Source organism: Haliaeetus albicilla, chromosome 7, assembly GCF_947461875.1.
Source record: "Haliaeetus albicilla chromosome 7, bHalAlb1.1, whole genome shotgun sequence".
Taxonomy (NCBI): Eukaryota; Metazoa; Chordata; class Aves; order Accipitriformes; family Accipitridae; genus Haliaeetus; species Haliaeetus albicilla.
Window position 1 is genome coordinate 38,523,336 of NC_091489.1, and position 12,631 is coordinate 38,535,966.

The 12,631-nt window shown below is 52.9% G+C and overlaps 1 protein-coding gene across 1 annotated transcript; it reads left to right on the plus strand.

The window, feature by feature from the left end:
• The first annotated feature begins 575 nt into the window (after positions 1–575).
• On the plus strand, positions 576–11,023 carry CXCR5 (C-X-C motif chemokine receptor 5). Its single transcript, XM_009927127.2, has 2 exons — positions 576–2,199; positions 7,795–11,023. Exons 1-2 carry the CDS (start codon positions 2,161–2,163, stop codon positions 8,869–8,871), a joined length of 1,116 nt encoding a protein of 371 aa, XP_009925429.2. The 5' UTR covers positions 576–2,160; the 3' UTR covers positions 8,872–11,023.
• The last annotated feature ends 1,608 nt before the right edge of the window (positions 11,024–12,631 follow it).

Genomic DNA, 12,631 nt, shown 5'->3' on the forward strand with positions numbered 1-12,631 from the left:
TACGTAAAACTGATTAATTTCCTATTACCAGAATACTTTGCACAAGTTAACAAAATTTTATGTTCCTGACAAAACAAGAACGTATCTCCAGTGAGAGTGTACACCCGTGGCAGAAAATCAGAGTTCAGCCAGGAATTCCCATATACAGACACCCAAACAATCCCCAAATATTTATATTGCGAAGATTTTCTTCCACAGTCAGTTCCTTACCTGCCTGTGAAGTGACATTCTTTTTCATTTAAATCTCTTTTCTCCCCATTTATTTTTCTCCCATGCTCGTCTCTCTCATTATCATCTTTCTCACATTTCACATTACAACAACTCATGGATCCTGTAGGTCACGTCTGTATGGTAGCAGTCATTTCCTTGGTGTAGTATGTGTTTGCAAGTGAACTCATTTGCGTGTATTGCTTTGGAGTGGGCTCCCTGAACCCCTGTCACTCCCATGCCACGTCTGAGCTTGCAGCCTGGGAGGTGTTTCCAGCTGACAGTTCCCCGTAGCCGCATCCTGCAGACTGTCCCTCTGACCCAAGAGGTTCTGCGGCATCGCCGTCACCCATGGACTCGCAGTACCTTACTTTGCACGGTACTTCTGTTTTGCTCACGGTGGGGCTGGGGGGGGGGCCACGGGGAGCATTTGTTGAAGGTCACGAGCTGTCTCACAGACAGAGCTGGTCCCAAACGTGCCCTGCTGTGGGGAGCAGCGCCCTCGTTGCTGGCCCTTAAAGGAAGTCCCCGATGCTGAGCGCTCCACCCTCCAGTTCTAGCTGAGTGAAAACATCCTTCCTAACCTCTCCCAGGCACAGCAGTACCCCACTTCTCACCTCACCCCACAGCCCTGGCAGCACAGGGCCTCGGGACAGCCAAGCCGTGTGGGACAGGGCTTGCTCAGTTTGTACTCCCCCCATGAGGCAGAGGATGTGAGGCACAGCGCGAGCTCCCCATGCCCTCCCTCCGGCTTTGCTGCTCTCCATCCTCTCACTTTTGGGAGAAGGGGTGCCCAGAGGCTGGTGTGTCAGGTGGGCACGTGCAGGTGCACATGAAGGTCCTCAGGGCAGGGGAGGACAGCAAACATCCTCAGGGCAGCAGGTCCAGGTCCCCGTCAAGCTGGGAGCACCAGGCTCCGGCTAAGAAGCATAAGGAGCAGATGAAATTGAACAGTGCTTATCAGAGTAACACCAGCTCCTTCTTCACCAGGCTGAGTCCCAACAGACTCCTTGCTGGTATGGAGGCTTTGGTGCGGCTGTGCCCAGACAAGAGGAGGACAGGCACGGTGCTTGTCAAACCGCTGCTGCTCCTCACAGAGGAAAAGCTTTCTGCCAAAATGCCAGCTGTGATGCCATCCTATCCTGCTGACCCAGGCTGGGGTTTTCACACCGTGAACCAGTTGCTATGACATTACTGGACAAAACACCCATTTCTGTGAGCAGAGGAAATCTTAATTTCCCATCTTTGTTATGGGCAAGGCAAGCACTGCAGGAAGGTGTCTAATCAAGGGGCCTCTCTGTGTTGTACAGCGGTCCAGCCTCTGCTAGCTAACAACATTGTGCTGAGGCTGTGCTTTCCCGTGCAAGACACTGCACATGCCCCTGAGCCAAGGCAAAGGGCGAAGCAGCAGGAGAAAGAGCACAAGATGTCCGCAGGTCACTGAGGTTAAAGTAGCCAGGAGGACCTCGAGGTGGAGGGCGATGATCATACAGACCGGACCCACGCATTTCATCTCAGGTGTCTTCATAGTCTTGTACAGCTCCAGAGAGGCACCCGGATCCGGGGAGATTTCTGGTAATGGTGTCCCTTGGCACAGAGCTTTCCAAAGCCTTTCAGACCACCTGGGACAAAGGTGGCTGCAGGCAAGAGCCCTGGAGGTTTCCAGGGAAGACCTATAGACATTCTGGATCTTCTCTGGTACAGACCAAAGGAATGTGGATTTTTCAAACCGTACTTTAAAAATCAACTTACAGCACTAAAAAATAAGACGATAAAGCTAGATGCTAATCTTTACATCAACTAGGGCACTCTATGCCTGGAGCTCATTTGCCTTGCAAATACTCTATTGTTACATGATGGGTCCCTCCCTACTCACTTAAATGAATAACTCCACCCCAAAAAAGAACTTCTGCTGAAACTGCTGGAGGAGAGACGGATCCTGCCCCTGAAACCATGGGCCCTGTCAGCTACTCATCAGAGACCTATGACTTGGTGAGTCAGGCCTGGATTTGCTTGCTAATGGGGAGAGCAGGTAGAGCTGGGGTGGGCTGAAAGACCTGGTTTCTATCTGTCCGTCTTCTCACCCTCCGGTTGGCTGAGGGAGAGCTTGAGCGATTTCTTATGCCAGCACAATCAGCCCTCACATCCCTTAAGTCCAGACTTGACCAACAAGGGGACTGCAGGTGACAGCGCCGTGCTTGCGGAGAGCCAGCGTAACATGGCTGTAGCCGTTGTGATCCAATGGTGCCAGGTATTCCCTTGGGGACAGCTGCTTAACTACCAGGACCTCGTGCACTGATGTTCTGGCGAGCGCTGAGCCCGAGCACTGTCCTTGCACGGGGACCAAGACCACAGTCGCTGCTGAAGGGCCAGGTGGCTCACTGGGAGAGCCAGGCTGCTCCCGCAGCCCCATCCCGCGCTGCCAGCCTGTCCCAGTCTCTACTCCCTGCTGCCCTGCTCTCTGCGCAGCCATTGACTCAACGTGGGTGTAAAACACTTGTTCTGAGTCAGGGACCTTTTGCACCAGCCTTTGGTGGTATAAATGACTGTGCACACAGCGTGCAAAGCCCTGGAAATCTCATCTAGTAGCTTTACATAACAGGAATACCCAAGCAAACCCAATGCTGTCTCGCCACCTGTGAAAACCCTTGATACGATCACACACGCTCCTACCCCTGCTTGCCTTCTCCACGAAGAGGCTGCCGTAGACTCTGCTGAAAGGGCAATATGCATTATATTTACAAGAGGGGAATTTTTAAAAGGGGAAGATGAATTGCAAGTACTTCTTCTAATAGGGAGTGATGTCAGTGTGTATTCTGCCCCGTAGTTCTCTCCCCTGCGTCTGCAAGTGAAAGATGGCAGCTGCACCTTTTAGAGTACGTTGTGCTATCCAAGAAGTCCACAGCAGCGGTATCATTTGCCTGGTTTTCAAATGTTGAAGCTCAGCATTTGTTTTATAATACAGTGGCTCTCTGCAGCCTACCTCAGGGGTTGTTTAGTTTCTCTAAAGAGAGAAATGCTGGATTTAATTTTTACCAATTTTTCTGTCCCTCCTTTGTCCCGTACACCAGGGAAGAGAGGAGATGGGGGAAAGCCCTACCCTCCTTATTTTTTCTGATTCATCCAGTATAAAAATTGTTTGTGAGTGGTGGTCGTTCCTTTAGAACTTTTTTGCAGAAGACACTTCTCTCACTGACCTCTGCTGAAGTTCAGTGGCAGCACTAATGCTTGCTGAGAGGTTAAAACCAAACTCAAACCTTTTTCATCTCCATGCTGGTTCATTCCTCCAGCTGAACTCTCCATTGGAAATCTGTCCCACGACCAGAAAACCAGCAAAGTTGAAGCGTGCCGTCCGCCTGCCCGCAGCATGTCACGTGCTATCAGCAAGCGGCTGCTTGTGGCAAAACTGCATTGTTTTTATTGCAAGGGGGATTAAGCAGCACTGGGATTTGTTCTTTGTATGCAATACTTTCCAGAACCTTAGCTTAGCAATTTTACCTCCACTGTGAATTATTTTAAATTATAAGGAGACCCCGTGGGAGGGGTGGGGGGAACTCGGCTAACATTGGGGCTGAGTGCCAACAGTCAGGTGCCACAGCAAGAACAGTTTTGTACCTTTTCTCAGACTTCCCACAGTTGGGAGTTTGTGACGCACATTTCCCACCTCTGTCTCCTGGGAGCTTCCCAGGTTTGGCTCCCTCCCTAGAACAGGCCACAGATCGCACACAAGCAATGCCACATTTGCTTTGGTGGTGCCATATGTTGCTTTACTTATACTTGCCGCTTGTCGCAGCAACCTGCCCACAGAGATTTTCAAAAAAGGCCTCAGCGGTGTCCTGTCAAAGCAGTGACAAACTTCACCCTGTGCACTCACCAGCGAGGATCGCTTGACCGATTGAGCAAGCGTAGAAGTAAAAATGATGAGAACATTTGCACCAAAAGGGCATTTATCTCAGTATTGCCCACTGAGTGCAGCGAGGGCCTCACCTAAACTTTGACACCTTAGGAGACCACTCGTCTCTGTAACCTTGTGGCAAAGTAATGGGCCCAAAACAGTAACTCCATTTCTCCATAGCAAGAAAGCTTTGCCCACTTAACCTTCCTCAGCTGCAGACTAGAGAAACAAAAACACAGTTGCAGAAAGACCACCGAGATCTCCACCAGGTCTCCTGAAGTGCTGCAGGCCAGTTTTCATTGTAATGGGACCAATGTGACTCAAGAGCCGTAAAGGCAGCTCCACTACAGTAACGTGGCATTTCCACAGGCTTTGCTCTTATTCATGGGTTTCCCTAGTTCAGCACCCGGAGAGAGGATGAGCAGAAGCTCTGTCAGTAACTTGCACTGATATGGGCAATTTCAGTTTTAAAGCTTTGGGAATGAAATGTGCTTCTCCCAGCCCTGGCATGGGCTAGAAGGGAATGACTCACGTGGAAAATCCCTAATAGTGCACAAGCTGCTTCTCTTCTGCAGCCAAATGTTTTGATCGCTGGCAGTTGTAGGGAACTGAGAAAAGCAGCTGACATGTGGAGACCAGAATAACTCTGAGATGTGGGTTAGAGGGGAAAAGGGATCCCTGAACAAAAGGCACACAGGAATGGGCTTCCCAGGCATGCACTTGACTGCTCAGTTACAGAAAAAGACACCCCTTAATTGCCCACCCCCAAATCTGGCTGCAATTGTATTGCAGGAGACCTCTACAAAGGTCTCCCTGTGCGCACACTGTTGACTTCTCCCATCCCAGATCAGGCAGTCACCTGCTTCCAGTCCTAGAAACAGGAATCGCAGTAGAGTCCCCAAAAGCCTCGGCTTGTGGCATTCAGCGCATCTCCTGCGGCTCTGGTCCCTGCCCTTCCTGTCTCAGCCCGGACTCTGACTTTTCATCCTCTTCTATTTGTCTCCAACTCATCTCTGTCCGCTCCCACCCACACTCGCTGCTCTGCTCAGAGATGCACATGAGAGGACGCCTGAGACACAGCTCAGCGCACGCTTCCCCTGCCCGCGGCGAGTGGCTTACAGTAAGAGCCCTACCTGCCGTCTTATCAACAATCAGATGGTGTCTGATAGTAGCACTCAGCCTCCGCACCTCCAGCTCTGAATGCAAGGTGATGCTGGAAACCGTTCAGCAGCCAAAGCTGTTGAACACCGCGCAGGCTGCCCATCCGCCGTCATCGATGGCGCTGGTGTGGCTCCAGGCAGCGCTCCGACACGCCAGCCAGCAAACCTGTCCATTTGCCATGTTTTCCTTTTTCCCTTTAAAGGTGGAACCCTCCAAGCTCTCCCCAGTGAAGTTTCCCATTCCAACACATGTTCTCTTTGGAGTTTTCAGCATGGTCACCCATGCGTCCTGAGCAGCCTGGTTTGGTCGCTGTACCAAGTTGCAAAGGATTTTGTTTTGGTTTTGTTTTTTGGGGGGAGATTGAAGGATCTGGCCCTGGCCAACACATCACAGGTTTCTGTGCATGTTGGTAATCCCCTGACACAGGGTCCAGGTATGGACTGGGCAGGGAGAAAACAAACTGGGAGGGATTTTTAAAGGCTTTTGTCTTTAGCAGTAATCTCCAATCTCCAGGATCATACCCTAAACAGGAAAAATAATTGTTCTTTGGGAATATGAATGCTTCTCACCAAAGGCTTGCAGCCCCACCATTATGTAAGCGGAAGACAGTCGCGTGCATTTGAGGTTTTGGGCAGGGAGGAGGACTTCTGGCCCCCAAGAGGACTGGCTCTTGCCCATTCGGGAGGAAGCACCGTGGCATCACAGCACAGCGGCAGCACTGCTGGGTACAGAGCCAGTGGGGAATGCGACTGTGGCAAGACCAAGAGTAACTTGGGTCAGACCAAAGTCTGTCTGGCTCAACGCTCTTTGTGGCAGTAGCCAAAGGTAGAGGCCCAGGGAAGAGCACAAGAGCTGGGCAAGCTTACTCCGCGCTTTCCCCAAGGGCTCGTTTGCCCTCCTGCTGTCCACTGCTCGGGGACCACCTGTGCCAGCTGCCTGCTCCACACATTCGATAATGCTCCGTACACTTTTTCCCCATCAACATGCCCGGGCTCCCATTGGAGCCATGCAGATGGTTTCAGCAGCACAGCAGTTTGAGATGAGTGCTGCCGCTGCGAAGTCACCTCCTTACCCCAGACAGTCGTGTGTGGAGGCACCCAGTGCGTCGCCCAGGGAAGGCTGCCCGAGAGGGGAGAAACATAAATCACCCTTCTGTAGCTAGGCACAATGCAGAACTCAAGGCTGGTCATGGTCATTTGGCTTAGCAGCACATGGGGGGAGCAAAAACCCCAAAAATTAGCTCTAAAACTGTTTAAAACAGGGCTAGTATTTTTAGATGGGAACTTCGGCTGACAAGGGAAGGAGCAGCAGGTGCAAACGGCTACAGCTGGCAGTGAAAGGTATGAAAGCAGCGAGCAGAGACTTCCGCTGTGGTTGACACTGAAGTCTCAGCACTGGTCTCCAGAGAGGGTGTGGGTGGGGGAGCTCGGGGTAACTGCTGCCGAGCTCTTCCCAGTCGTCACTGATTTCTCAGCTTGCCACGAGCCTCCTGTGCCACTCTCTTTTTGCGCTTGTCTGCATCCGAGCTCTTTGTGAATGCCCAGCTTCTGCCAGGTGCCTGAGGCCAGCCAGAGCATGCCCACCGTCCAGGGGGCTCGTCCCGAGCACGGCTCCAGCTTCCTGGCACTCAGGACTTGCCTGCAGTCTCAGCCCAAATATAGGCTGCTCACCTGGCCAGGAGCTACAGCAGGCCAAGGACGAATCACACCTGTGGTGCCTCTATCACACTTTCTTTACCGGGTATCAGCCTGGGGTCTGAGTGGTGTTTTCAGATTCCCTTTTCTGCTCTGACTGCAATTAATTCAGAACCGCAAGGTTTACCAACAGAACAGATTTCTCTCTCCAGCATCCATCCCCATAGCTCTGGCATGGTGGTGCCTCAGAGGCATTCCTCCGGTCAGTTGTGCTTGAACACCTGCCCCACACCTTTCTCTGAGTGCATGGAAAGTGATCCCAAGCACAGCTGCTGCTGTCCCCACCTCACCTTGCTCTGCCCTGGGCAGCTCTGAGGTCTCTGAGGAGAAGAGGCAGAAAGGGACAGGATCAGTGCACATAAGTTGAGGTACAGATGTGCTGTGTGGTGAATCCCACCACCTTCATACCTAACAGCAGACAACACAGGGACAGTTGGTGTCAGAAATGGGTGGAAAAATTGGGAAAGCTGGTAGAGGAGGGTTCCATGCTGTGTGAGAAAGCAAAAGCCACCAGCAGGTAATTCAACAAGAACCAGAAGATGAAACTGGTCATTTGTCTGGACACCAGAACATCCCCAAATACGCTAGTTAAAGATTACAGAGTGAGCAGCCCTCGCAATTGGAGATAGGACAACCTTCTCCCTGTGCTGCTGCACCTCCTGGCACCCGAGGGGCCTTCCAGGTCGTCAGGCTGCAGACAGGCAGCACCTCCTCCTGACACAGGTGGGCTGTGGGACGTGGGGATGCTCCACTCCAGGTCTGCCAGGTGTGGCTGAGGGACTGGGTTCTCGTGTTCGGAAACTCCCCTCCAGTAACCAGACTCTCTCTGTTCCCCAGAGCCAGATGGAGCTGAGCGGTTACTACGAAGACGAGAACACCACCCCTTCTTTGGAAGGCTACTTTTGCTTCAACCCAGCCTCATCTGTGGTTGGCAACCAGAGAGACCCCTTCAGAAAGGTCTTCATGCCCCTCATCTATCTGCTGATGTTCGTGTTGGGGACTGTGGGCAATGCCCTGGTCCTGGTCATTTTAGAGCGGTTCAAGCGGTCTCGCACTACCACTGAAAACTTCCTTTTCCACCTCACCCTGGCCAACCTGGCACTGTTGCTAACCTTCCCCTTCAGCGTGGTGGAGAGCTTGGCTGGGTGGGTATTTGGGAAGTTCCTCTGCAAGATCCTCAGTGCTGTCCACAAGATCAATTTCTACTGCAGTAGCATGCTGCTGGGGTGCATTGCGGTGGACCGCTACCTGGCCATCGTCTATGCAATCCACACCTACCGCAAACGCAGAGCTCGCTCCATCCACCTCACCTGCACAGCTGTCTGGCTCTGCTCACTGCTTTTGACCTTACCTGATCTCATCTTCATGGAAGTCTGGACAGATGACAGCAACCGCAGCATTTGCTATTTTCCAGAGGTTGGGATCGATGGCAACAATGCCTGGCTGGCGACCCGCTTCCTCTACCACACCGTGGGCTTCTTTGTGCCCCTGCTAGTGATGTGTTACTGCTACACGGCCATTGTCCGGGCTCTGTGTCAGTCCCAGCGCCTGCAGAGGCAAAAAGCTGTCCGTGTGGCCATCCTGGTCACAGGCGTCTTCCTGCTCTGCTGGAGCCCATACCACATTGTCATCTTCCTGAACACACTTACCAAGCTAGAAGCCTTCACCAAGAACTGCCTCCTAGAAGACCAGCTGGACACGGCCATCATGGTGACAGAGGCCATCGGCTTCACACACTGCTGCCTCAACCCCATCCTCTACGCCTTCATTGGAGTCAAGTTCCGTAACGACTTCTTCCGAATCCTGCAGGAGCTCGGCTGCATAAGCCAGGAGACCCTGCAGGAGATCCTGGAGGTGACGAGGAAGGGCAGCGGGATTGAGTCTGACAACACCACCTCTATCTCCACTTTCTAGCTGGGAAAGGCTGCCTGCAGGGCAGAACCGGTCTGGGGCTTGCCTTCACAGTGGCACACGTGCTGTGGCCTCAGTCCCAAGTTTCACAAGTGTCCTCACCACTTCCTTCACTCCTCAGGAAACTGAGGTCCAATAGCCACCGAACACCCAAATCCCACCAGATACCTTCCCTGGCTCCTCCTGGTTCTCATACCTGTAGAAATCTGCCTGGCAGCTGTTGGTGAACACTGGCTGGCTGATGGTCACTCTGGTGGGGCCGGATGAACCCGAGTGGGATGAACCCGACGTTTCCACCTCTCCCTCGAAAAACTGACTGCAGGTGTCCTGCACATGGAGTCAGGCACAAGACTGGGGTGCCAGGGGCAAGGAAAAAAGTGCAGCCAAGTAAAAGTGGAGTTGTGTCAGCGAGCGAGGACTGAGGATGAAAGCTAAGCAGGTCTCCATTTCACCGGTACAGGTTGGTAGAGACATGCCCGAAGGAAGCAGTGGGACTCACTGGCCACGGCAACTGGAACGAGAGATACAGGTAGGACCGCCGGGGGATGCAGAGCTCGCTCCAATAGCAGGCGCACATGGTGCTGGACAGTCTCTGGCTGCAATATTACTCCTCCTGCTGCACAACGTAGCCCTGGCCAGCCACGGCAAGTTGATCTTCCCAAGATGGCTCGTGCCAGGAGGTCCTGCCACAGACTGAAAGATTTGACTGTCACAGATTCCCTTCCTGACACCAGCCGCATCCTTTCCAGCTCATTTGATCTGTTTTACTGCTGTTAAGAGTGCCAGCAAGTGACTGCCGAACTGAATGCCTGACTATGCAAAAGCTTTCCTTTAAGGAAGAAAGCTGTCTGTAGAGACGGCTTCTGTATAGTGACTGGGCACGGGGGAGATGAACCACACAGCTGTGTGAGGCTGAAGGTGTAACTTTTTTTTTTGCAGCTAGCTGTACAGCAATTTGTGGGTTCTGAGAGCAAGGAGAGCCACTGCCCCCAAGTAAGGAAAAGAGCTCATTTGCATAATTTCTGTTTGGTTTTAGCGGGCTGAAAGGGACCATAGCGTTTTGCTTCGCACTGTTCTTTCTGATATTTTTGCTCCACCTGCACCTATGGGTCTTTCAGAGGTTTAGCACATCTAGTTTTCACACAGAACAAACCTGGGCACTGATCTTGCTCTGAACCACGAGTATCCAGCAACTGCTCGGATCAGGGCTGCTTGATAACAATTTGGCCCAAACTAAGAGTGGCGGCTTTCACCGTCATTAATGATTGCACCACAAGCTGGCGTACAGGGCAGCCCTAGCATACTCAGGCAGCCTGCTGCTTCCCAGTGGGTTTTGTCATAGTATAACATTGCAACGCATACACAGCGTTGCTCCATTGCATCTCCCTCGCCAGCTAAGCAGTGCTGTGGCCTGAACTGTATGAGAGCCATACGTACCAACTGCCACAGGAGCACAACCTTAATCACAAGCACACTTTAAAATCCACTCTACCATTCACCTCACTTTTTAAGTGAAGTCGGAACAACATCAGTTCTCCTGCTGCAGCAGGAATTTTGTGCGAAAGCCACTTCTGAAGTTCAACCCACTAACAAAGGGCTCGGTTGCAGCTGAACTTCACCGTACCCAAGGGCCCTGCTAAAAAGACCAGTCATTATGGAAGGGGTCACATTACATCAGTCCAGCTCAGGCAGAGATCTCAATAGCTTGTTCTCAAATTGTGACTCGAGGAGAAAACTCCCCAAGCATAAGGCTTTTATACAAAGAGCAGTCCACCATTTCCTGCAGTGCTGCATCTTCAAAGCTGAAACCTGCAGGTAATGGCGACCGTAGTTGTCCAAGCACGTATGCGCAGTAGAGGAAGAGCAGCTCTCTGAAGCCTGCCCTTGCTATCTCCACGGTTGTACCGGTGTGCAAACCCATTGCAGATGCATTGTAAACACCTCCCAGCCCCGGTTCTGATGGTAGCTTTATTCCCCCACAAAAATGCTACTGAAGAAATGAACAGAGTGTAAAATTCCCACAGTGTTCACAATGTAAAAAGAAAATCTGCATGCAAAATAAGAGTGAACAGATTACACATCTCTAGTTACTATAGTTTTTAGTACCGGTATGTTGGTAAACTTTTAGAAAGTTTTGATGTGAGCTGTAATAAACAGTTAAACAAAAGACCATCTTCTTGTGTACAGTGCTTGTAAGCAGTTGTCTGCAGTCGTGTCACTTTTGCAAGGGAAACTTATCAGAGAGCTCTATGTGGGTTGATGGCACCCTTCTGACAAGTGTTGCTGTTTGCACATGGAGGCCACAGGGCTCGTAAGAGCGCCTTGTTCAGACTTCCCTTCACCAGTGCCTCAGAAGGCTCTGCTGCGTTCGGAGGCAATCCAGACCTACGTTAGCTCCCTGCTTTACAGGGCCTCTTCCACTGACTGCAGCACCTCCTACCCCAGCTTTACAGCAGCTGCTAACCCAAGCGGAAAGCCGCCCTTGCACCCGCGTTCGGCTCAGCCAGCCTGGGGAAGTCTTGGCTCAGAGCTGGCAGACCCTTCCCCAGAGAGCAGACATTGCTCCTCCTGCAGCTGCCTGCAGCCAGCCTGCTGAATGGTGACGAGAAGAAAGCAAGAGGAACTCTCCTTCACCGCAGAGGAAGCTGGGCTTTCCACTCTGTGAAATCCTCCCCATCTCCCTGAGGTTTGCATGGCTGTCACATGCCTTGGCCCAGAGCGGGCTTCCCTGCTAAGCGCTCACGCTGCTAGAGCCACCCCCGGACGCTGCAGCCCTCAGGCAGACCTTCAGGCTCCCTGGGGAACTCTGCTCGGCCCCCAGCCCACGGGCTCTGCCCCCCCACCCCGCGCTGCCAGGAAGGGGGTCTGAGCTGAGGGGAGCTCCGAGGTTGCTCCTGCAGGGAGCGGGGAGGTGGCGTGTGGGCAGGCCACATCACCACCCCCCACAGCGCACGCTCTGCGCCCCTGGCCATGGGCTGTGCTCTGCAAACAAGGCTGGAGCAGACACCCCAGAGAAAGCCCTGGTCCCCAACCCGAAGGCAATCCTAAAGAAGGGGACACAAAGGCCCCCACCACGGCATGCTGCTCTGCATTTCCTACGGGGTGACTGAGTCTCCCAGGAGACAGCGCTGGGCTTTTTCAGCAGAGCATCCTGCCACACACGCAGCGATCACGGGGCCGTGGCAGGCAGCGGAGCGTGCACTGACAAGCGCGAGCCAGCGAACGCATGAATGAACGCGTGCCTGGGAGTGCTGCAGAGAAGGGGCTCTCCCTACGCCCTCGCACCCCTCCTAGCAGCTCTAGCACCCCCTGCCCCGCTGTGACTCACGCACAGGGTTTCATTTTCCTTATCAAGAAGACGACCTACTTCCTCACCCCGATCTCCCAGAACCAAACGGATGCTCAAGCACTTCAGTGTCTGCACTGCTGCCTGCTGCATCTTTCTTATTTTGAGCGCAGGTGGCTCTGGACATATGACACCACGGCCACTGAGGCCCGTGAACTTGGGTCCTGGGCAGCATGCCATGTGCACCACCCCGGCTCTGCGCATGGACGGCAGCACAACCCCTTTCTTTCTCTGAGCCCCCAGAACCGGCCTCTCGCCTTGCTGCCATCACAGTGTGCTCCGCATTGGCTCTGCCTCCCCACAACCGTGCAGCAGCTATGGCACACGTGAGCTTTGCTAGGCCACAAGATGCCCAGAACAACAGGGAACCATGGGGCTCCGGGCAAGTCCCTGCTCTAGGTCACCTCTCCGCTCTGC

Excerpts from the sequence above, each read along its gene's own strand:
- CXCR5 (XM_009927127.2), top strand. The coding sequence starts at position 2,161 with ATGGGCCCTGTCAGCTACTCATCAGAGACCTATGACTTG. Across the intron at positions 2,200-7,794 it reads CATCAGAGACCTATGACTTG|AGCCAGATGGAGCTGAGCGG; the intron begins GTGAGTCAGGCC and ends TCTGTTCCCCAG.